We start from the raw sequence: 23,756 nt of genomic DNA, 5'->3' as shown, positions 1-23,756 counted from the left end.
GCAAAAGAACTTTTGGCGAAATAGAAGGAATTCACATTCTGTGAAAGGCGCGGGTGCAGGTACAAGTGTCCTCTTAAGTATGTCGAAGAAGATACACCACAAATCTGCAGGCTCGCTCCTAACGTCGACCTACTTCCAAACTACTCCGCTTTACTTTACACGCCATTTTTTTGGTCCGAGGGAATCGGAGGCAACAACTTAGAGACTTTGTGATGTACGGGCTAGCTGAAGACCCATATTTTTCCCTTCTTGGACAGACACAATTCCAGGTCGAGAAGGATGCATGCGAACAGGAGCGGAGGCCGAGAGCTAGGGCCACAGTTCATCTTCAAGTTGCCATGCATGGCTTTTGCATTTTTTGTGAAGTGAAAATCATCAGCCCTTTTGTTGGCTGTTTGCCGCCCCAAAGGCTGTAAATTGTTTCCATGGTTGGACCGCTCGAAGATTAAATTCTCAGCACCCGGTTTATCGGGGCTGATACTAAAGATCCTGCTTTTCTTGGCCTGGTGACCGAGAACTCCTAGACCTCGCGGAATTCATAGATATCATTCTGGACTTAAGTTGCGATCTTGTCGGAAATTAATTTGGATTTTAACTTGACAAGCGAGCGAAAGCTTTGATAGTATCTTTCTGGACCAACCCGAAACGCCGGCCTGGGTTTAGATTCGTAACATGGACTTTTAGCTGCGTTAGTTGCACCGCGGAGAGGATGAATTGCTGAGCTTCAAAAGCCGAAGGAAAGGAAGAAGAAATCCTAAAGCCTGGAGACATACGTACCTTTCGACCATAGATGGAGCCTCACAGGCGAGCTCGTACATGTCGAAACTAGATTCCTGTTAACTAATTCAATCGGGTCGAGGTGGTCTTTTGCGGCTGGGTTTGCCTTTGATGCAATTCATGCAGCACAAAACCAAGGACCCGATGGGCCATGTTCCGTCGTTCGGCCATGCACATATTCACCCGCGCAGGCAGGTCCTTAGACACTATTCAGTACAGTACATAAGAGCTAGGTATGTAAGTACTGCCGTTAGTTTTGAGGGGGAAAGTTGGTTAACGTTAGTAGTAGTAGCGTCCGTTGGCTGCGCGCTGTGGGGCGTTGTGATGAGGTTGGAAACCTGTTCCGAAGTAGTTGTTCTTGTCGTCTACATTGGGCATCGCATGCATGACAAAAGAAATGTAAAGGTACCATCGACGCCATTCTTTCTCACCCAATTGGAATGCTCTAATGCATGATATGGTATGATAACAAGATTGTTATTCCACATTGCATAGAAGAGGGGTTAGATAAGAATCAATTGGAAGGTAGCAGTGTGGGCCGTGGCTAGACCTTGATGCAATGCAGAAGCAAAGAGACCGAAGTAACCGCCCGAGATATCGATCATAGGTTCAAGATGGAATCCGAATTCGCTTGATCGATTGAACGAAAGCCAAGATACCTGTCTTGCTTTTTCTTCGTAAACGGGTTCCTGGGCTATCAAAGTTGACTTATAAACTTACAATATGCATGTTTCTTCCTAAATAAACGGAGAATAACCTCACTATTCCGAATGCTCTTCCAATTTTAACCGCAAGTAATATAACGCGGATATATTGGAAATTAGAGTCAATCTAATGCGGCAGCTTTGATTCGCATTAGACGGATATTTTGCACTCCTCGTGGGTGGAAAAGACGGCTAGGAATAAGCATTTCCACATTGGTAGTGCCATCGGCGCCGCTCGTTGCCGAAGCACAATTTGGCAGCTGAACTCGAAGTTTGGGACGATTTCATTTTTCCAGGACGGATAGCCTGTACTTACATACATGGGTATGTCGACTCTCCATGTGCATATTTGTAATGCCAAAGCCCCAAAGCTTGAGGTCCCGTGGGCTCAACTTAAACCTGCATTGGGATCTACAGACGAGTGCCTATAAGCAGGAAACGACGCCGATTAGCGTGGATGGCCTCGAGATCTAGATCTGGCCTGGGTATTGCGGAATTTAGGTCTCAGTGGAGCCATGGAGTATAGATAACCTACTTGATAGGTGGTTAGTGGGCTCTAGCCGAGCCAGTTAGGTCAATGCAGTTGGATGCTGATTGACTCTGGCCGTCAAAGCTTCAACGGCTCAAACATGTCTCGTCTTGCACATAATGATATGATTCGGTCGGTTGAAGTTCGTGGTTAACTGCGGTCTCGTATAAGACCTTATCCAAAATTCATTGCATTATATATCCGTCCAATTAGCTACAAAACAACCCGATTAAAACCCAAAACCTCTATACAGCTAGTAAATTAGTAATATGTTCATGCGGATACTCGCTCCGTGAAAGATCATAGAGATAGAAAAAACCCGATAAAAAAATCAAAATCAAAAGCAGAACTCATGACATAAGCCTCCAAGATCATTATTCATGTCGTCACAAAGATACCGCACCGTTATGGATTAAGCGCTGGGTGGCAGGTGGCTGAAGCCATGTTATCTCCTACTCCCGTTGTTCATATCCTCCAAAGACCCCACTTTCACGTCTCCTCTCTCTTCTTCGCCTCTCCGCGCTCCCGTCACCTGCTTCTCGCGATTCTTCACGAGATGGCCGGTGATGCCTTCGCGCCTTCTCTTTCTTTGGTGCGTCACCACTTTCGACTGCGTCCTCAAAGTTAACCTCCTTGACGGGTCGCTTCCTTTCCTTTTTTCGCGGACTGGGTGTTGGAGTTTCATCCCAATCTCGCTCTCGTCGGTGGCGCCGTCGATGTGCTTTCGCGTCACTTGCATCGCCAGTGTCAATACCTAACCCGCTGACATCCTGCAGCTCAGGCATTGCTGAATCCCTCCTTCGGGGCGACCGCGAAGGTTTGCGACCATCCGATCCAGAACCATCCGACGGCGCATCGAAATGTAGAGGGCTTGGACTTGATCTATGCTTTCGATTTCTGGAACTTTTCTCATCTGGAACTTTTAAGGCACCCTCTTCGCCCTCAGCTTGTACCCCATTCTCCTCTGCGGGTGGGCCGTCGGCGAAGTCAGTGGGATCGATTTGGACGGGAAGTGTCATGGAGCGATGTCTCCTACGCCTCCTCTCATCCTCATCATGCGAATGGTGTTTTCGCCTTTCACTCTGTGTATGGTCACCGCGGTCACCTGTTCTCCGCCGTTCAATCGGCCGTGGAGTCTCCTCTACCTGCTCACGGCCAAGGAATTTGTCTCTCTTGGACATAATTCTACCGAGGAGCCCACCGCGGCTTGGTGGTGGAGGTTCCTCAACTCGTCTCTTCTCGGTGGGTTCTCTATCCGTGTGTCTCCTAGTCCTATTTCTTCGCGCAGATTCTCCATTCGTGTCTGGGGGCTCCATGCCGAGAACCTTACTAGCCTTCGATTTCGGTTCTTGTCGCAACTCATGTTCCGGGTGGTGCGGTTGGAAGTACCCACTACCCTCTTCTGGTATAGGTGAAGGGTCACCACCTTCTCTTCTGCTCCTATGGCCTTCTCTCTTTCGAGAACTCCTCCTCCTTGACGGCTTCCTATCAGATTCCCCCTCTGCTTCAACCTCAATTGGGGTGGCTGGTTCCGGAGGGGCAGCAGGAGGGGCCTCTGGGCTATCTGGTGGATCAATGGGGGCCGGCGCCTCCGGCGCAGGCGGCCCTGGTTCAGTTTCGACCACTGGTACGGGAGGAACCTCTTCGTCCTTAGGAAGGGCATCTTCGTCTGATTTCGACCTCTCACGCCTACGTGAGCTTCTATGCCGGGGAGGCGAAGGCTGTAGGTCATCGCCTCCCTCGTGCCTATGCCTATGCCTCTTATGCCTCTCTTCGTTAGGCGCTGCCCTTGAAGATCTTACCCTTTCTGTAGACCCATTGGCTTTGTACCCTGGAGCGTCGGCAGGTGCGTTGCCACCTCCAAAACCTAGGTAGTTAAATCCCGAAGAGAACATTGCGCTCAGGCGAGATTTGGTGCCGTCCTTCTGCTTCTCTTCAGGGGGTGCGCGATCTAATTCGTCACGATGCCGATGATGGTGGTGTCGTTCTCGCTCCGCGAACTCATTTTGGCTATTCCGAGGGTCACCACTTCTGTGTTTCCTTCGAGTCGGGTCTCGGCCTGTGTAATCATCGACTGGTGCTGGAGGGGTTGGTGCTGGGGGTGGTTCCCGATCGATACTGCGCTCATCATTATGTCGTCTCGACCTGCGATTTTCTCTTTTTTCGGGGCTTCGGGAGCCTATATGTTATATTAGTGTATTGGTATGAAGCTAAGACGCGACGTTTATTATTTTTATGAGAGAGGGGGCATTTACCTCTATCTTCCCTTTCTCGAGGTGTTCTACTGTCTCGATCCCGTTTCCTTCGATGTGATCTCCCGCCGTCTTGTGAACCCAACATGGGAGTTGGGATGTCAGCAGCGACGGCCGCCCCCGCCGCCGTAACTATTTCTGGTGCGGGTTCTGCAGGTTCTGCAGGCTCTACAGGGGCTTCTTCTAGAGCTTTCTCCACTACAACTTCAGGAACCTTTTCCTCCTCCTCCACAACCGCCTCTTCGGGCTTCTTCTCTGTAAAAATCGTTCCTGTCGCATCTCCAGGCATGACTCCAATACCGGCTATAGGTTTTGATGATCCATGACCCGTATCGTGTCCGTGGTGATTTTTACTTTCTTTTATACCATCCATACTCAGACTGCCACGCAATTCGTCTTTCTCATCCTCACTTTTGAGTGTCCACCAATCACGCACAATGGCAAACATTGCAGATTGACCCCGGTGGTTGCGCTCGTCTCGGCAAACCGGGTGGTGGAAAACCCCTATAATGTAGTTGATCAAGGGTTCCATATCCATATCAGGCTCGTCCCATGCTCTCATAACCAATGGGACCACAAACTTAACAATTTCAACTGCTATTCTACCGGCCGGTTCACTCAGCACGTTGGCTGCGCTGTCTTTGCTAATAACCGTATGTACCGGGTCGGAGCAGTATGGATCTGAAAATACCTCCCCCTCTTTTTCCGACGCTATTGCGATTAGTTCGTTCGCTGACTCCGCTAGTTCTATTCTCGCTTGTTGCAGAACAGGGAGGATATAAGGAGCAATCAGAGTAAATGTAACGACACAAAGCGATTGTTGAATCTTTCCATACGTGGCAGCATGACTAGGGACTTCTTCCATGCCGTAGACAATCTCTCGGACTACTCGGTCGTGCATCTCCAGAAAGGGGTATATTTGGTCATAAAGATCCTTTGCATCAAGATCCACGGGTTCCCCATCGTCGGCCCGGGTTTGTACTTGTTTCTGCCTCTCCTTGCTTTGTTCCTCAAGAAGGTCGAGATTCGCGATCGATTGTTCGTTAAGAAGGCCTTTAGGAAGGGCTTCGAATAAATCTCTCAGGACCTTTATTTCGCCCTCATGGGTATTATCGGTTTCAAGAGCGGAGAGGATCTGTTGTTCCAGAAGCTGTAACTCGGAAAGGTTTGGGTTCATTGGATCGCCGCCAACGACACTTGAAAGGAAGTGAACTGTTCCGAAAGATCCAGTGACAAGCGGGAAGACTTGCTCCCCCTTGACTTCCACCTCAGTCGCAGTTCCGACATGGGGAAATACCCCCCTCTCGCCTAGCTCTCGGATGCATAGTTCGATATAGTTGGAATGCGCGGGGAAATCTACCACAGGCTATCAGCATAACTGCCGCATCACGAATATAGAAGCAAACTAACCTTCGAGCGCATGTAAAGCAGCACCTAGGTGCCGAAGCGCATCGTCAAAGTCCTTGATATTCTTCTTCCGAGCATGCTGTCGTCCTAGCTGTATCGTAGGAATATCTGTCAGCATAAAACCCCGATCTAGGCAAAGATGCCGCATCTCCTGCAACGATGCCGTACCTTAATACACCTCCCTAATGCCTTCCTCACATAACCTGCCGTAGTAGTAACACCGAGCCGCTCGTTTGCGATGTATCCTTTCATGCCCGTTCTGTCATCTGGAAATAGTTCCAAATCCTCATCCACTACCCCCCGTAGTCTGCTATCGTACTTCTTCGCATCGATATTATTGGCATAGTTTTTCGGATTATCTAGCGGGATATGGGGTTAGGTGTATTGCGTTTATGGGAGCAGTTTGGGAAGGAATGCGATTATACCGAGATGTTCCTCAGGCCGGTAAACGCTCTAGGTGAACCAAATTAGCATTTCGAAGATACCTCGCCATGTGCCTGCTAGCAAATCGGGATATATAACATACCAATCGACTATCCGAAACCTCAAATTCTCCAGTCCCATAACCAAATGTCATAAAAGCAAAAAGCGCCACCTAGGTCACCCCAATTAGCCCCACAAGACCCCTCACGTCGATATGAACAATTCCATCATTAGGTAATCCACATACCAGCGTCCTTAACACGTTTGGCCCAACAACTTTTAGAAAAGCAACATCCATAATCTGCGAATAATCCCGTAGCCAGTTGCCAAAGTACACTCTCTTAACATCCATTCTCGTGAAGGCCGTCCCGCCAGCCGTCCTGGCCAGCATAAGTCCCAGCAACGCATTCTCGATATCCCCATGTCGCCACTTGCAGTCATCGGAAGATGTAGTTCCAGCTCCAAAGGCGCTCGCGCCTGTCGTAAATACGAAGAAAAGGAATATCGTCAAGAGGTAAGATACGCCACCGTACGGCGACGGGAGCGTGCGTCTAAAGGTCGAAGCCATTCTTTCTTTCGATTCCTCCCCCAGGCAAGTGACCAGTCGTAAGGGAGACGGTTGACGGGGTCTTCGAGTTTTCGCTAAATTAATGATCACAAAAGAAATTCAAATCCCCAAATAAAACGGAAATATTACTAGAACGCTCAAAAACTGGAATGGAAGCTCGGTCGAATGAGAGGCGTCATTGCTGATGGAGAAGGAAAGAAGAAGAAGGGATGTCTCAGGCCGTCATAGCAGTTGACAATAAAAGAGGAAGTGGAGCCGATGAAAAGAACCTGAAGATATTCGCGGTTTGAAGGGCCCACCCCTCGGTGAGATCGCAACTGACATGTATTTTCTCGCAGAAGCAAAGCGCTGGTGTACCTGAAAAAACCGCAACTAAACAGGAGTCAAGCAAGCAGATGCCCTCTTCCCCCAAACAGGGTTACCGGCAGAGATGAGGCGAGGCTGGGCCTGCTAACTGGTCGGACTGTCTGGCGCAGACTAGAAATTGGCTGATTACGAATGCAAGGATCCCGAACGCCTGCCAAAAGAAGGGGGTTGGTGATTGGCTGAAGCAAGACGGCGCAACAGCAGACGATGGAAACTTTCCCAGCTGAACTATAAATAATATAATATCTCGGGGCCGTCGTCGGGGCAGGCGTCAACATTCGCGTTTGAGCGATGGATGTGACATTTCTACGGTGTACGTCGATAGAGGGGTACCTGTGAAGAGCAGAGAAGAGAAGAGGAAGGGGAGAAGAGATGATGGAGAGATGGAGATGGGATTTGTATCTGAGGTTACAGTCTAATGAATGGATACAGATACGGATGCCGTGCTAGCTATTGAAGCTACGAGAGAAGAAGATGTACCATTGATTAGATCTAGCTATCTGATCTGATCTGATAAGCCTTGGCAGGCCTGATGTTAAGAATACACGACGTTGTGATGGGCGGAACCGTGTTGGCTAGTATCGATGCCAACGCAATATCTGCAACAAGACCTCAGACTTGCAGCTTGTACTGTACAGTCCTTAAGCTTCAGCTTCCATAGCCACCACGATCTCGATATCACCATTATCACCATGTACTACTATTACCTCCTAGATGCTTGTCATCTATAAATGGAACCCCCCCGCTTGTAGAACTGAAAAGACACCCTTGGGATCATGCTTCCGGCGGATGTCTCGAAGTCTCTGATAGTTTACCTGGCCATAACTGCGGAAAGGGTCCTGGTCTGGTGCTGCAGCATTGATATAGATGAAGTCAATATGCTTTTCCTCAGCCTGAGCGAACCTTTTCATTCGTTCCACTGAGGCTTTTACAGCCGCAGTTCGGGTTGCCGACTCGGTTTGATTGATCCAGGAATATGTCAACAAGGCTAACATCAAAGGTCCGTTTTGTCTGTCCAAACCTAATGCGTTTCCACCAGTCCGTTGGCTTGCAGAGAGCATGCTAGTTGCATATGGTTCATATGCAAGGGTGAATACTCCAGGTTGTACACTACTACCTTGGCTTAATCTAAACTTTTCAGCCTCTTCTTGGAAAATCTCAGCAACCTTCTTATTAACTACTGGGGAGCGTTTGTAGGTGAGCGACCTCCAAGTATGGCTGAGAGTGCCTGGTGAAAGACCTTCCCTGCCATTTGGAACAAGCTCTGAGTACGGTTTCGTGGAGACTGTATTCGCAACAATTCCGGGGATGTCAAAGAAGGGCTGAAAGGCTACAGGAATTCCGGTAGACGGTTTGCCATAATAGAGAACGACCTCAACAAGCTTGCCAACCCCAACATCGGCAGCGTCCATGACATTGACGAAGAAGGAAGCCTTTGGATCAAATTCTAGGTGGCGGTGAACGACGTCGATCTGTTCGAGCACTAATGGCAAGCTGGAGTACTGATAGGTAATCGTCCCCCCAGTGACCTTGGATAATGGGTACATTCTCATATCAAAAGCAGTGACAATTCCGAACCGATTACTACCTCCCTTGAGAGCCCAGAAGAGATCGGGGTTGGAAGAGGCATTAGCATTTTGAACTTGGCCATCGGCGGTGACAACCTAGTTTCCAATGATTGGTCAGCTTGGCCTTGGTGAATCTAACATGTTAACATGAGAACCAATTACCTGGTAGTTCACTACCGTATCACAAGCAAATCCATGTTCTGAGCCCTGGAAGCTTATCCCACCTTATTCAAAATAGTAATTAGCAACAATATCCTAAGAACAAACTAGTACCATGGAGCTTTCGATACTTACCCCCCAAGACCAATCCACCAACTCCGACGGTTCCGATTCTTCCACCCAGAACTACTTTCCCAACCTTGTCGGTTTCACGATAAACTTCAGTCCAAGTGTTCCCGGGTCCAATCCTTACTGTTTTTCCACGAATATCCACCATTTTCAACTTTGTTGCGGCAAGTAAGATAGCTCCGTTTTGGCCGTTGCTGCCAGGGATTGGAAGATGCCCACCGCTGCGAACGGAGAAACTACAATTCGCACCGTTGAAAATACGAATTGCATAAGCGACATGTTCCGCTGTTTCGGGTGAGAAGACACAAGCTGGTTGAACGACGTTGGCCGCACTGAAGTAGTTATGTGTCTCATTGGTGTAGGTGGAGGAGCCTGAGAAGCTTACTGCTTTGGCAGAAATCCCTTTCAACGCAAGGCAGCAGACTTGTGCTCGAGAAAATTCCGTGACACCTGCGAGGTCTAACCCGTTACTCAGGATAGACCTGGACGCGATCAACCCATGCGCAAGAACGGTTTTCATGGTGCTAGAACAGTTAGAAAGGCGTTAATGGAGGTGAAAAGAAAAGACTTGATGAAAAAAGGGAGTACTGGCCTGAGGATAAGTAGGGGTAAGAAGGAGAAGAAGAGGGGAAGGGATGTAGGAAGGATAGTGGGAATGAAGAAACAGGTGGAGAGGACGAAATGATAGCAACGAGATGTGAATTGAATGAGGAAGGAAGATATTTGTGGGAACGAAACAGAAAATATGGGCAGGTCTTTCAAACTTCAAAGACATGTCCTGTAAGCATTCCAGCACGTGTACCTTAAAAGAAAAGGCTAGGGTACATCTCCTCATCGCAGTTTTCCATTATATTTCCTTGGGACATTTCGGCGGGCCAGCTCCTAACTATTAAGCCCGGCAGAACCGATCGAAGAGGGTACATCTGTTTTACCCAGATTGGTGACTTTAAGGCCGGCGCATTGACCACTAATACGCTTATCGATAAGCCTTAATTTCTGACATATATGTGGTGCAATGCATGGTTCGGATTGCATACACAAACCGTGTACCTCCTGTTGTGTTTAAGAGTCTTACACCGGGCGAAATGGGAGCCTTAGGCCACTATTCGTATAATTAATTCTCTAAGATTGATATATTGACATTACCAAAACAGTGGTCCTCAACTTAACTCTTAATATATCAGAATCCAAAATTCCAACAAAGTGTTTTACGAACCTAGCATGATGGCTACCCGACATATAGATCAGCCTCATTGAATAGTAAAAAACAAGGCCTTGGGAACATGGCACATCCCTAAGCCTCACACGTCGCCCTAATCAATTCCACGTGGTCCAGCAAAATCTCAAGAGCAAGGCCAGGAGATTACCATTCCTATCCTCGAGTTTACCACATGCTCTATCTCACGGCTCGTTACATTTGAAAATAAGACAGGCTTTAGCGAAAGCACCTGTACCAACCATGCACCTCGGACCTCTGTGGCTGCGACGTTCGCGCGTCAGAGTTGAAGAGTATCGAAATGCTCAAGGGTTGGTAATGTTATTTGTAATTATCCTCTAACCAACCACTGGCCGTCTAAGCCTGCTGATATACCTGCATAAGATAATTTGGTTTCTTCATGATCTGGAGATTGATCGATCATGGCCGTATTGATTTCCAGTAATAATTCTTATAAATTGTGGACCGTCAGAATGTAGATTTTACTGGTCTCGTAAGCAGATTTACAATTAATTTAACATCCCTATGATCATACAAACTTTTCGAAGTGTTCTTATCTAGAGTTCTAGAAGCCCAATCGTGAATTCGACGGTACCGAGTACCTGATCTTCATACCTCGTCATATGACCAATCCTCCAGGTCGTCCCTGTCATCCCTTGGGCCCCTTGTTTGTAGCCTGGTATCCAACCAACAGAGAGTAGCACATACATAAGTATGTAACAAAAAGCGAGCGCCCAGCTAGGTCCGGAGACCAATCGAGTTATACCATTTGCACACACAGCGCCCTTTCGTAGCTTAGTAATTACAAAATCGCAAGGCAGAAGTGAGCGTCTCCTGAACTAAAAATCGAGTCTCCTAGACTAAAAACCGAGTGAGATTTTATCATCCCAGATTGACAACTGGTCTCCTATTATCATATTCACACTTCCCTTGCTTTTCACACTTCCCTTACTTTGAAGCTTGGATTCATTAGGCATTTTTCCCCCCATTTCCCATAAGCACACTCCCAACGGAGGACCAACTCGAAGATCTTTAGCGCTTTGGCTCGTTACACGAGGGTATTTTCCTGCGATTTTTTTTTCCTATTTAGGACATGATGCTCGATGTGGATCTGTCGTGTAACCATGAGGATGCCACAAATGTTGTAGTTTTGGCTGTGCAACACAGACGCTGGATAGCCTGTTGTGAGCTCACCCCATGGTGACCGTGGCAGTATGCATGCCGCGGACCGGTCCACCAACAGGCCCCGAGCTCTTTTGTCTTGAAGCTATGTTGATCAGGAAGCTGTGAGTCTCAAAATTTGAGTCCAATTTCCCTTAATTATAACTTAAGTTAAATTGATGTGTCATATGCTACTCGTTTGTTTTGCCTTACATCGATCGTTAGACAACATTTTCTGTTCGGGTCTATTGGATCTTGGAATCTTATGTATGTAGCACGAATACACTGTGGGTTGTCTTAATATTGGCGAAGTTCGGTATCAATTAAGTGTGGGCCGGCTGCTCGAGCTCTAGATTCTAGATCTCACCAAGTCCCTGTACGTATGGGCATTTTCCATGACTCCACGACCTACTATAGTACTACTAAATGTGTTTCTTTCAGCTGATCTGAATGATCAATGAGGTAACATTACTAGCTAGTGCTCGTCACATGCGCCACATTTTGGGAGCATGTTGGATTTAACAAAGCAAATTCTTAGGCGAGCCGCCTTTAAATTGCAACCACTAAAGCTTGAAACTGAATAAGAATGAACTGGATTCTGAGCCATCTGGTTCATCGGTGAGATCCGTATCACGAATATATCGTCATTTATATACATGTATGTACGTTTATATACCTACCATAATCCCGTAGATTCTATGTCCTAAATTCAAATTTATATATGGATGGAATATGTATCGCCGTGAATTCCAATGCTTCAGTATATCAATTTATCTATTAAACACTTTTCTCCCCTCCCTTTCACTTTGGGAGGGGGCCTTAGCGTATTATCTTGTTATCCTCACACTAACAAAGAAATGGCATATCTATTTTCTATTAATATTCCGAAACATTTTCTTTAGAATGCAGAGGAATATGCGCTGGGAGCACGCGGAAAATTGATTAAACAATATCACCACCACCACTACCCAGACTCTCTATACCCAGTTCTACGAGCCCAACCTGGTCTCGTTCCCAGGCCCCACCATCTTTTAAGCTCGGGCTCATCCCAATATCCCAAGTTAAAAACCCCACAGGGACCGTATTCCTATTTCTAAGTAGCCGTGGTACAAGTTGCAGCATCGGCCTCAAGGTTGTTACGGTAATAGCCTCAAATCCAGGCATTCGGCATCACCCCCTCAAGTTCTCGTTGCATAAATATGCAGGGCTTAGCACAGCTTCAAGGTGATCGCCTTGAAGGTAATGCCGCGATAAACTATTTTGATATCCTTAATTTTCCAGAGCGTGAAGGCCGTCCGCCTAAACAAGATGTCGAAAAAGTCTACCCCAGAATCCGAGCAGGTATATTGAAGGAGATTGCCAAAGCAAATAAAGCTAGAGACAGAAGAAAAGTGCAAAGCCTCGAGCAAGACGCTAGAAACCTGAAAGAAGCACACGACTTTTTCACTCAGGAGGACCCAGGAAATACTCTGTTTAATCAGTGGGTAAAGAGGAGGGTAGCCCGGAGCCGCATCAAACCTGATTCTAGAAAGCCTCCTGGTAATCCAGGCACCGAGAATATCCGCATCTCAGACCCACCACTTTCCGCTGATGGTGAAGTATTCCGAGGAGCTGCTAAAGGGAAAGTGAGGGCGAAGAAGAAAGTGAACTTCAAACCCCTTAACGACATAGAGTTTATCGGTAGGGATGAAGAATTCGAAGCGCTAGAATCTCCCAGCGAACAAAGGAACAGGAGGCCTGGCCAACGCGATCATCATTCGATTCCCAAAGACCGACACAACGGTAGAATCAAGCCTGAGATCTGGGAAAGGCTTAAAGTATCACCTCCCCCACAAGAAGTCCAAGATGCATACGCTCGATTACCCCTACTTCCCTCGGACGAGCTTGATTTTGAAGATTTCGCGATAGAGGAACCAGAAGATCCATCGCCATCCCAGCCGTCCTTTAGTAGCACTACGAATCTTGACCAGACTGCGGAAACAGAACTCGGAAATACAGAAAACCGACTATCTCGTAAATACATAACTTCGGATGGAGACAGACAAATGGATAAAGATCTTAGACGCCGCCTGAACGCCTGGAAAGCTCTCAGAGAATCGGGGAATTTGACAAAACAACAACTCCTGCAGCGGATGAAGGAGGGAGAGCGAAACGCTAATCGCCAAATAGACCTTAACGCTGAAGTTGAAGCTGTAGACGCCGCTCCTAGGGTACCCTGGCAAGAAATAGCGCGCCAGCGAGCATTGGAAGCACAGACGTTATATAGAGAACAGCAACGAATACTGTTCGGGGCTCGGAATAAAAGTGATGTGGCGGATCGGCTTAACCGTCTTGAACTCGAGACCCCTGGCTGGATGAAGAGCGCCGGTTATTCTTTTTGGGTCCCTGGTATTGTAGGCCCAGAATATGTTGGAGCAAAACTTCTAGACGACGAAACAAATATCGATTGGAAGGCCCTTAATATTGAATGGCCGCCACCACCGACGGCCGAACAAATTGCCTGGAGTGAGAGGTGGCTCCAAGATATTGATGAACGCATCCAAAGTGGAGAGCTGGGGTCGGAGGATGAGGAGGAAGAAGGAGAAGAGAGGAAATTGACAAGTGAAGACTTACAAGCACGGACTAAGGAAACGGAGCCAAATACCTGGTGGAAACGGTACCAGAGATCCTGGGTTTCGAAACTCTTGTTTGGGGAGCATGAAAGTTTAGTTGACGGACGAGATATAGCAGTGGCCCCGAAGCAATACCGTTTTAAACCCAGCGTTTACAAACTCAACGACAACTTGGAACTTGAACATATTTGCAGTCCCGGGGAGTCATATTTTGAGCATCTTTACTTCTCCAACGAGACTTTCATTTGGCCAGAATCTCTTCCGAAGCCTCCAGGCATGTCCGCCCGAGACCGATGGATAATGAAACTACAAGAGACAGATGCATTGAGGCATCGGGATGGACTGCCGCCACTGGACCCAATCCCAGGCGTCACACCAACAGACCTGCCATACGACCCCGACCTTTTTAATCCACCTCCAAAGCCGCAGCCGACACCGACTCCTAGTGTTAGGACGGGTCAGGCGACATCGGAACCGCCGCTAATAGAGGGAAGAAGCAGAATTCAAAGGCCTAAAATTGAGGATTTTATACGGGATAGGCAAGAGCGTGGACGGCAAAAAAATCAGAACGAGAATCAAAAGCAGCTGAATAAAACTGAACATGGAAATCAAGGAGAGTGAGTTGGGAAACAATGTGAGAGTGGATCTTAAACGGAACCCGGCCCTAATACTTAGACGAGTTTTGACAAAGCGGTATTTTTTGATCTTGTTGTGCATACATACGAAGACTAGGGACTTGTATCATAGCTTTCCAGAGCCGAGCTATCAATAATAGAATTATATCAATATTCTTATTGAATATGGTACAATGATGCGGGATGTATACTATACAAGCGGACAACCGTAACGATAATTCGACTAGGTGGTGAAATATGGGAATATGACTACATCTTGATCTTCCTTTTTTTTATATTTCAAATGACGCAAATTTGCAAATCTTCCCAAACCAGGTGCTATTATATATCAATACTATACACAGCCCCTCAAATTACAAGTATGGTGTAATATGCTACTATAGTTTGCGCCTTGAAAAATATGCTGATACGAGACTGGGGTTTTGTGCTTCGATCGAGTCCCAGGTCATTTGCTATCGACCGGCCAACATTTGCCCTTGACGTAGATGCGCCTACCCGTCGGCTCTATAACCGCGATATGGATTACCCCGGCTCCTTATGTTCAATAACTGCTAGATAATACCAATACTATCCAATAGTCTCTTAGCTTTCAAACTCACTAAGTCAAATGGGATACAACTGTGCAATGCTCAGGCGCCCGTGGTTTTCGCACTCCTCATGTTCTCCCAAAGGAATTTAGATGTGTTATCGAGACCAATAGATCAGGCAGTATGTCTCAAGCTGATCAATAAAACTGCCTTGTCAGCCTATCATATCTGCAAGCCATATCTGGGGTATTTAATGTCAGGGCATTTAGTAAACGCATTCTGCGTTACACAAGAATTCTTGTCGGACGAATACCCCATATCTGGGATAGCGAGAACTTACCTCGGACGAAGGCTCCCCTCTAGGAGTGGCTACTATTGGACAATCTAAGATTAAAATCCGCTTTCTGGCACCTGTCGTACTCACCAGATGTATCGATTTGATAGACTTTGAATTTATGTATGCAAGTACCTACATACGTGCTTGTCACCACATATTCTTGAAATATGCTGTAGTTAGTACCACAGTTGGGTGTCACGCATGTCCGTCGCATGGAAAAGGTGGCTTTTGCGGTGACATATAAGTCGGCCCCCAAGTAATATTCAAATCCCACGAATAAACCAAAATCTCAACATGTATCAAGAGACGAAGTCTCTAGGCAGAGCAGGCAAGCCCAATATTCCAAAGCAAAATAGTTAGCCGAGTTTTTCAGAGCCTCCACCGCACTGCAGAAGTATGACCCGAGACCGATCATCCATGCCATCCGGATTTTGGCTCTCTATCGGTCAGGGTATATGGATCGATACCTAGCAACATAGGATTTGATATCCCGTCTGTGTCGACTAGTGCCGCTGAACCCTGTTAGGAACCAACATACAAGGATAGAAGGCTCGGCCAATATGCGTTTGCAAGGTAAATAGCATTTTAGAATGCATTAAGTTATATTTACGATTAAGACCTAACTAGGTTAATTGAGTGAACGGAATCTACTCGCCGTTTTCACACAATACTAGTAGACTACGTGCTAATCTCCGTTAGTCTCGAAACTGGATAATAGACTAAGTGGAAAATCAAAAAAAAAAAAAAAAAAGAAATATCGGCTAAGGCTGACTTACGCGATAAGCAAAGACTAGTAGAGTGAGGGCCCAAGACTAAAATTCTGGGTGTTTAGATCGGAGTTTGGAGATGCTTCTTTGTTCGAGACCCCCTCAAAATGCAACATCAAACACCTCAACATGAGTTTTGAAAGAAGTTCGAGCTAGCTGGCCCACCAACACCTATCCACCTTTCAACACCACAAGCATACTAAGTAATTACCTGCATTCTGTAACATTTCCTCTTCCCCCAAAAACATCCCTCCCGATAATATCTACAAAGCCTAAGCGTTCTCGGGAAGTCTGTTCATATCTCAAATCTACACCGTGCACCAAAAGACTTTCTTGAACGAACTTTTGCAACGTTGCACAGGTACAGGCCACCTAGATCGGATCTTTCCTTCCTTCCCTTGGGCTTGCCCCCCCAGGCCCTTCATAGTTTCAGCTATCAAGATTCCCTCCCTAATACCCAACATTGATCACAAAGTTGAGGGAAGAAAGAGAAAAAAAGTGATAATCCTCGCTAAATATCATGACGATTGGTGATCCAACTACTTAGCTTCGAACCGTGCTCTTCGCTTATTTCTCGCTGACGAAGGGGGGGCTAGGTTACAGCCGAGAGGGGGAAAGGGCCGATATAACCTACCTAGGCTTTGTATACTTGTACAATGTAGCCGTAATCTGCAGTAGGCTATGAAACCAAGTAAGGGAGATGCATGGAGTGCGCATAACACACTTGAGCTCGTCGTGGAGATAAAGATATAAAGTCCAACCACACCATACTAGAAGTAACCAAACTTTTCCCTTGTGATCTTTTGAATTTCTCAATTTTATTACTCGGACACAAAATAATAGTCACTCATGACCTTTAGTCACTTCAAAGGGAGACCTCAGGAATCAGTTCTCTTGAGGCTCTAGACCCAACAGCTCCTCACATTTATTCTTGCTTGCGGCAGATTTTCGTGAAGGCGAATGTCTCGAGTCCTGACAAGAGATCTATTTTTTATTATATTTCCTTGAGCTGAGGCACACAGATGATCTTTATCCAAACCCGGGGCACTACGATATCTAACTTCCAATTCATTTTGTAGATCTATTTATGAGGGCTTCTATCTTCTGGTTCCCCTTCAGAGAGTTTCATATTTTCGGCTTCGAAGATCCTGGGCAACTCAAAAGTATCTACTATCTCAACCATATATACAATATTCGACTAGTACTATAGTGAATTAGCGTTAACGAAATGAATGTCCTTCAGTACACCGTAAGTAGTTAGGACCTTTAATCGTACAATAACGGCGCAGAAGTTCAACTTAAAACTAATTCTATCGCATCTTAATAGGTCTGTTATATTACCTTCTTCATAATTTCTTTCGCTGCGACGGCTACTCGCGCATACACTCGAAAGAAGATCAACCGTGGCCTTCACACTGAGGATGTAGGTAACTTTAAACTAGGTTCTGTTTCTATACGTTCCATTTCAATGCAAAGATAGATTAACGGAATACCCGCACTAGTGGCTTACTATAGTAGCCTGTGCCATACTTCTCATCCAAATGGTTCTTTCTTGTCTCTTCACTCCACGCTACACAGTCCTGGTTGAGACCCCACCAGAGGAACTATTTAAGATGCTAGGCTCCATCCCAAATTTTCAAAAGTATCTAAAACGAACGCTCGAATACCAAATCGGCAGCCATGTTGGATTCCTAACCTCCCTTTGGCTCATCAAATTTTCATTCCTATTCTTTTATAAACGATTAGCGGAGGGAAGAGCGTGGAGTAAACTCTGGATTTTCACAGTTGTATTTTGCGGATTGAGCTACATTGGAAATGTGGTTGGGTATTTTTTTGTTTGCATCCCGTTAAGCAGTTACTTTGATAGTAAGATACCACCGTATCCCCCCAATTTAGTTGAGTATTGTGGATTCAATGTTAACCAGTTCATATGAATAGCGACTTGCGTAAGCCAAACCGGTCGAAGTAATGCCTCTCTCTACGGTGCTACCGCCACAGATATCATCAGTGATCTTTTGAGTAAGCTACCCAAACTTCTAATATCCAACCCTTATGCCAACTTCTTACAACTGTAACTTACACATTCTCTCTTCTATAGTAATGGCCATTCCACTTCGCCTAATCCGCCACCTACGCATGTCAGATCTTCAAAAAGTCGGCCTAGCCTGCCTCTTTTGTCTTGGTTTTGTCGTAGTAATCCTCTCCCTCGCTCGCACGATCCGAATCAATGCCGGTGGGTCAGGTGCATATCCACAGTCTGATCCGCGGTGGGTAGCACTATGGAGCATTGCAGAGGAGGCCACCGCAATCGTCGTTTGCTGTTTGCCTGCGATCAGGAAGCTCTTTACTGTGCAGAAAGAAAGGAGAGCCGGAACTTCTGCGGCGGCCGGCTCAGGCAGCCATGGATCAAGAACCGTTGAAACAATTTCAGGTGGTAGGAACATAGGAAAGAGGTGGTCTTTGAGGAGATGGTCTTTGAAGTATGGATTGAAATCTATGGAGTCTTCGGCAAATAGAACGAGAACTGATAGTATGGTTGAGTTGGAATATGGGGTTTCAACTACGCCCTCATCACCAGCTTGGCCTCTATCACCTCGGAAGCCTGAAAGCTTGCTGACGAAGGCGCGAAGTGAGAGTTTTGATGGGCAAGGGGGTTTAGGAGTTATTCCTAGCCCTCCTGGTTCTTGGAGAGGGGGACCTTAGCTATTTTCACTATGACGGAGTTGAGGTTGAGGTATTGGGGTATGTGAACATGTAGCCATGCATGTATTAAATTGGTCCCGACATCAGGCTTGGACCTCGATAGCCGGTACGATCTTGATAGCCATGTACGTAGCAAAGCTATAACTTCGATTCGTATTTACCTAGTTTTAGTCAGCCAGAAAATTTTAGATATCACATATACCCTTATATAATTATCAGTCGTCTTATGGCTTAAACCATATAGCATGGACCATTATGGATTAGGTGAAATCCGTGGACTAATGTTTCTGATTGGTAAGCTGAAAATATCTTGATAACTATCGAGCAAGATACACGACCAAAATTTGCTTAACTCACGCCCTGATGTCGGGTAAATATACAAGGAGGCTGCCGGTATTAGAGAAACACAAACTCAGTCAACTATAAGCATACGCCTAATCTGCAAATTATCAACTGGTTGGGAAAACACTTCAAAAGAAAACGAACCCCGGAAAGCCTTCCCACAAGATACGAAATAAAACGCCGCCAGGTTCAACTCCCCAAAGTACATCTATGTACACGCAGACAAGAAAATCTCCAATGTTATGCTAACAATCGACTCCAGTCTTCTGGCGACATATTTTGTTCACTCATACTCATCAATTCTGCAAAGAAAGCCTCAGAGAACGGATCCACTATGTGCCCAAACTCTAGCTCAGGGTTATAGTTTTCTGGGTTGTAGAAGTCATAATCCATATCCGAAGTCATGTTCTGCCCCATCGTTGATGGTTGGCAGGAGGAGAGGTTGTTCGTAGTCGGTTTATAAGCCGTATCACCAAGGTAATAGCTATTCATCGAACCCGGCGTAGATTGAGGAGGAGGCATTGAATTCAAGCTTTCGGGAGAAGCGTCAGCCCCAGTAGAAGCGCCGTATCCGCTAGTATCATATGTGGTGTCCATTTGCATGCTTGTGTTCGTATCTGTCGGGAATAAAGAACTAGCCATGTTTGGTGATTTCTGGCCAGCTGGCGAGGTAGGTTTCGGAGTAACACTCGTAGGATCCAGGAACGCTTGAAGCTTCCTCATCGCTTCACTGTTCTTCATATGTAAACTGTTAATAGGCCCGGTCACATCGTCCCGGTCGAGACAACGCAGGCTAGCTTTCAAGGTATCGAAGGCTTCCTTTGCTTCGATAGCCCTGGCCGATTCTTTACCTTTATGTGCCCTCGAGTAGCTAGCAAGTGCAACAGCACAAGTCAAAAGAATCATGGAGATAGTCCCACAGGTCAATTGCTTAAGGGCTTCCTGGCCCTCATAGCACAAGCGAGTAACTGTTAGAGCAGACGTAAAAACCTCCTCTTGGGCCTGTAAGCGAATTGTAGCATCTTGGTGGTGAAGAAAGCTCCTGAACAACATCATTTTTGCGCTTTGGAATTTGAGAGCAAGGTACAAAGCCGGCGCATGTGCAACAGGGTCCGCAAGATCTGGGGGGAGATCTTTTGCTAGGTTGTTGAGCTCTTCGTTTAATTTGGAACCAATGTGTTCTGGTGGAGGGCGAAAAGGGTTTCGACTTGTCGCAGCATAGAATGACGGGAGATCTTTCTGAGCAGGCTTCTGAAGCTTCGAGGTGATCTTGCCAGTTATCTCAGCCAATCTGATCTTTGCCTTCCATAAATCAGCTTGCCAACGAGGAGGCTTTACGCTCTTCGGTTTGTATGTGAAAGCAGGCCAAGGAGTATTGCAATCCTAGACAAATCAATATATATTAGAGTAAGCTCAACTAAAGCCAATATTAGAGCATGTTTACGTACTTTGTCCCTGATGGCTAAGGGGCGACCTGTCGCTAGGGAATACCACCGGTCGTAGCACTATTGATGTCCCACGTTAGCATTAAGCCGCAGAGTCTGCGCCGTAATCCTCGATATAAAGCTTACATATACTTCCCACCATATCATTCTGGCCCTCTCTAGCCCAGTCTCGTCGAGATTTTGAAAGATAGCAGAGTTAGAAACATGAAGCCCTAGGGCTTGAGCAACCCGAGCAGCAGCACCTGTACAAAGGTAACCTATGAACCGTTATTAGATATTTCGCAACAAGGCTCGATAGAGGCGATTTACCAACCTTCATCCAATCTTCCCGTTGTCGTCAAAAACGAAACCTCCATCAAAATAGTATCCAAAGTCTCAAGCGACAGTTGCGACCATAACAATCTTAAAGTCGGTTTTACAAGAAGGTATGCCGAAAAGGCCTTAAAGCTATCCGGGTACATCCCAGACAAAAGCGCTAAATACAATCCCAACGTCAAAGCTGTGGCCGGAACGGTGGGTATGCCCGCCTGTGTTGAGTAAATATGATTGAAGGTCTCCATCAGCTCATCGAGATATGCATAACGCTTCCGCAAGAATGTAGCTCGAACGAACGATGCCAAATACTGAAGGGCATCCTCTTTAGGAAAGAACTTGACCGGAGGTAGCTCATCCTTGAGGAGGCTAGGCAGGTAGTTCATATGCTGTGGTTGCCACGTAATCTCCCAGACTCCGAACCCACCGCCGCTTGGTTTCGTTTTCGGTAAGCAAGACTACATAACAAGTCGTATTGTTTAGTAATACTTTCTTACTACTATAGGAGCCGAAAACTAGCGCACCTTGTCCCTATTCTCGGAAGAAACTGTTGAGGGTGTCGCAGGCTCACTACGAGAGCTCGAGGATACGGGTGTATCGGGGCTCAAGGCCGGAGTAGTATTAGATATCGACCCCCCATTGCTTCCGTGAGTCGCTTGTTTCGTCAATAACGTCTCGAGGTGTGCGATCCTGTCTTTCAAGGCCTGAAGGTCGGAAGATTCCATTATAGAACTTGAAGGATATGCAATATCATCCTCAGCCGAAGTACAGTCGACTCCATATCGGACGCAATTCTGGCAGGGTCGAGTCCTATCGCACTATTCATATGAAAGTGGCATGGTCAGAAGGGCGAACGGAAATACGATATACGAAGGCTAGATCTATAGAGAAATTTACTTTAATTTTTCTTGAACCCGCAAAGCAGTCAGCATGAATCAGATAAGATATGTAGAACATAGAATAGTACGAACTGCAAGGCCGTACCTTGAATGGCATGACATGCACGCAGGAACTTTGATGCGACTGGTCGTCGATTTCTTCTTGGTAATCCCACCAGACTGTGTCCGATCGCGTTCAATCGCCATGATTCCTGATATAAAGTCGTTCGATCGACCGGGGGGAATTGAAATGTAAAGATTGGACGTAGAGCTATGCAATGCCCACCCGCTTTTATCGCTATTGACTATCAACGGGTGACTCGATAAGGGAAAAAAAAAAAAGGAGTATAGCAGTCGTATGGAAAATCGTAATAGTTCGGGAGACAATAGATGATTTCAAAGAGAAAAAAAAAGATTAATTGTCTTTCTTCCTCGCGACCGAGCCAGCTGAATTACATTCGGCTAGGTTATGCTGACATAATAATCATCATGCAATGTCGAAATGGGGGTATACTATGAAAGAAAGTAGGAATCGGGGCTTATTCTCTCCGCTGCGCTCCCATTCGAATCAGTCGCTGGCCAGTGTTATCAATCTGGGAAGATTCGATGCCCCGGAATGACCGGGGATGTGGAGTTAACAAGATGCATTACTAATGCGAACTGGCGAACTAAGACCATTTGTTGAACCCAGATCCTGTGCCTCGGCTCATGTTCGTGCTGGGGACATTTGCAACACAAACCGTCGTCGAGACGATTTCGAGGCGGACATCCACCCATCCTTCGAGGTCGCACAGTGTATATGCTCCTTCCTTATGTATATACTGTGCTTATGCACATTTGTTTGAGATCGTAGCTACTTAGATATAAAAATCCGTCCCTTAGAACCGTCATGTTCTTGATAATACGTAGAACGCTGTCCGCGGTGTCCGCTGACTCCTCGTCTGGGAACCACGTTGAGGAATATAAAATGGGCCCAGAAGTTCAGTCCCATTTGCCCGTTTGTGCAGCTGTTGAGCCCAACACAAAATATCCAACAAAACGCACCTATTCCTGTTCTTGGAAATGTAAGCATCTAAAAAGGAGGCCCGCCTCGAAAATTGCGAAACCCTAGCCATAGATGTATAAAGTACTTGGTTAATAGACTGTATTATAGAAAGAAGAAGCTATAACCACATGGCTAGTCTCCTCAAGACCATCAGGCCACCTCGGCTACGACCCCGCATTTCGGCTTGCTCCACGTCCCCCACACTCCGGAGGCCGACTGCTCCGCTCCCTCTAATTCACATGCTCAAGCCGACGGTTCAAATCTCACAGAGAGCATTCGGTACGCAGAAGCCGGGCCCGAATCCGAGTCCGGGCCCGAATAACGGCCAAGAAATCAGTCATGAGATGCCAAAGATAAGTTGGAAGGATCTTGGAGCTTCGCGAACGGTTAAAATCGTCGTCATTGTTGCCTTGAGCATAGTCGGTACGATGGAAACAATATTTTACGCCAAGTTATTCATGAGGAAATTCTTTCCCGGCGAAGAGAAACCTGTAGAGGACGGCGAGTCGGCCGTAGAGGACGCGAAGAGTACATGAGGCTGACGCCTGATACACTCTTCGTCCTCCTTTCCTTTGTTATGTTAATCGCATAGATAGAACGATAGATCACCTCTTTCCTATTCCCACTCTTTTATCAGTTGTGTACTTCTAGATTCTCATCCTGCGAAGTCCGGTTTGAGATAACTTAGCTATATATTGAAATAGAGTACACGATTCTTTCTAAGACCATATTATGACGTCTATAAAGCAGTTATTTACAAAAGTCCTCAGTTGCTCTCTTCGAAAGAAAGAAAACTAACAAGCAAAAATAAAAAAAACAAGAGATAAAAACCCCCCAAAGATCTAAGTTCTAATCCCAAGTTTTACACTACGCTCATTTGATGTCGTGACTAAG

At 46.4% G+C, this 23,756-nt stretch overlaps 6 protein-coding genes across 6 annotated transcripts; 3 read left to right on the top strand and 3 right to left on the bottom strand.

The window, feature by feature from the left end:
* Positions 1 to 2,462: 2,462 nt before the first annotated feature.
* AOL_s00193g110 (uncharacterized protein) lies at positions 2,463 to 6,660 on the bottom strand (the record flags this gene model as incomplete). The annotated part of the gene is made up of 7 exons (XM_011128721.1): positions 2,463 to 4,189; positions 4,266 to 5,618; positions 5,673 to 5,760; positions 5,838 to 6,028; positions 6,095 to 6,122; positions 6,196 to 6,264; positions 6,340 to 6,660. The coding sequence occupies 7 exons, from the start codon at positions 6,658 to 6,660 to the stop codon at positions 2,463 to 2,465; spliced, it is 3,777 nt and encodes a 1,258-aa protein (XP_011127023.1).
* Positions 6,661 to 7,751: 1,091 nt separating this feature from the next.
* Positions 7,752 to 9,402, bottom strand: AOL_s00193g109 (uncharacterized protein; the record flags this gene model as incomplete). Its single annotated transcript, XM_011128720.1, has 3 exons — positions 7,752 to 8,690; positions 8,757 to 8,818; positions 8,889 to 9,402. The coding sequence occupies 3 exons, from the start codon at positions 9,400 to 9,402 to the stop codon at positions 7,752 to 7,754; spliced, it is 1,515 nt and encodes a 504-aa protein (XP_011127022.1).
* Positions 9,403 to 12,458: 3,056 nt separating this feature from the next.
* Positions 12,459 to 14,492, top strand: AOL_s00193g108 (uncharacterized protein; the record flags this gene model as incomplete). Its single annotated transcript, XM_011128719.1, has 1 exon — positions 12,459 to 14,492. One exon carries the CDS (start codon positions 12,459 to 12,461, stop codon positions 14,490 to 14,492), a length of 2,034 nt encoding a protein of 677 aa, XP_011127021.1.
* Positions 14,493 to 17,678: 3,186 nt separating this feature from the next.
* AOL_s00193g107 (uncharacterized protein) lies at positions 17,679 to 18,840 on the top strand (the record flags this gene model as incomplete). Its single annotated transcript, XM_011128718.1, has 3 exons — positions 17,679 to 18,003; positions 18,076 to 18,156; positions 18,236 to 18,840. The coding sequence occupies 3 exons, from the start codon at positions 17,679 to 17,681 to the stop codon at positions 18,838 to 18,840; spliced, it is 1,011 nt and encodes a 336-aa protein (XP_011127020.1).
* Positions 18,841 to 19,422: 582 nt separating this feature from the next.
* AOL_s00193g106 (uncharacterized protein) lies at positions 19,423 to 21,664 on the bottom strand (the record flags this gene model as incomplete). Its single annotated transcript, XM_011128717.1, has 5 exons — positions 19,423 to 20,565; positions 20,631 to 20,687; positions 20,754 to 20,884; positions 20,941 to 21,397; positions 21,464 to 21,664. The coding sequence occupies 5 exons, from the start codon at positions 21,662 to 21,664 to the stop codon at positions 19,423 to 19,425; spliced, it is 1,989 nt and encodes a 662-aa protein (XP_011127019.1).
* Positions 21,665 to 22,990: 1,326 nt separating this feature from the next.
* Positions 22,991 to 23,398, top strand: AOL_s00193g105 (uncharacterized protein; the record flags this gene model as incomplete). The annotated part of the gene is made up of 1 exon (XM_011128716.1): positions 22,991 to 23,398. One exon carries the CDS (start codon positions 22,991 to 22,993, stop codon positions 23,396 to 23,398), a length of 408 nt encoding a protein of 135 aa, XP_011127018.1.
* Between the last annotated feature and the right edge of the window lie 358 nt (positions 23,399 to 23,756).

This window comes from Orbilia oligospora (genome assembly GCF_000225545.1).
Source record: "Orbilia oligospora ATCC 24927 unplaced genomic scaffold scaffold00193, whole genome shotgun sequence".
Classification (NCBI taxonomy): domain Eukaryota; kingdom Fungi; phylum Ascomycota; class Orbiliomycetes; order Orbiliales; family Orbiliaceae; genus Orbilia; species Orbilia oligospora.
Note: the sequence above shows the minus strand (reverse complement) of the source record. Positions and strands in the feature narration are given on the sequence as shown.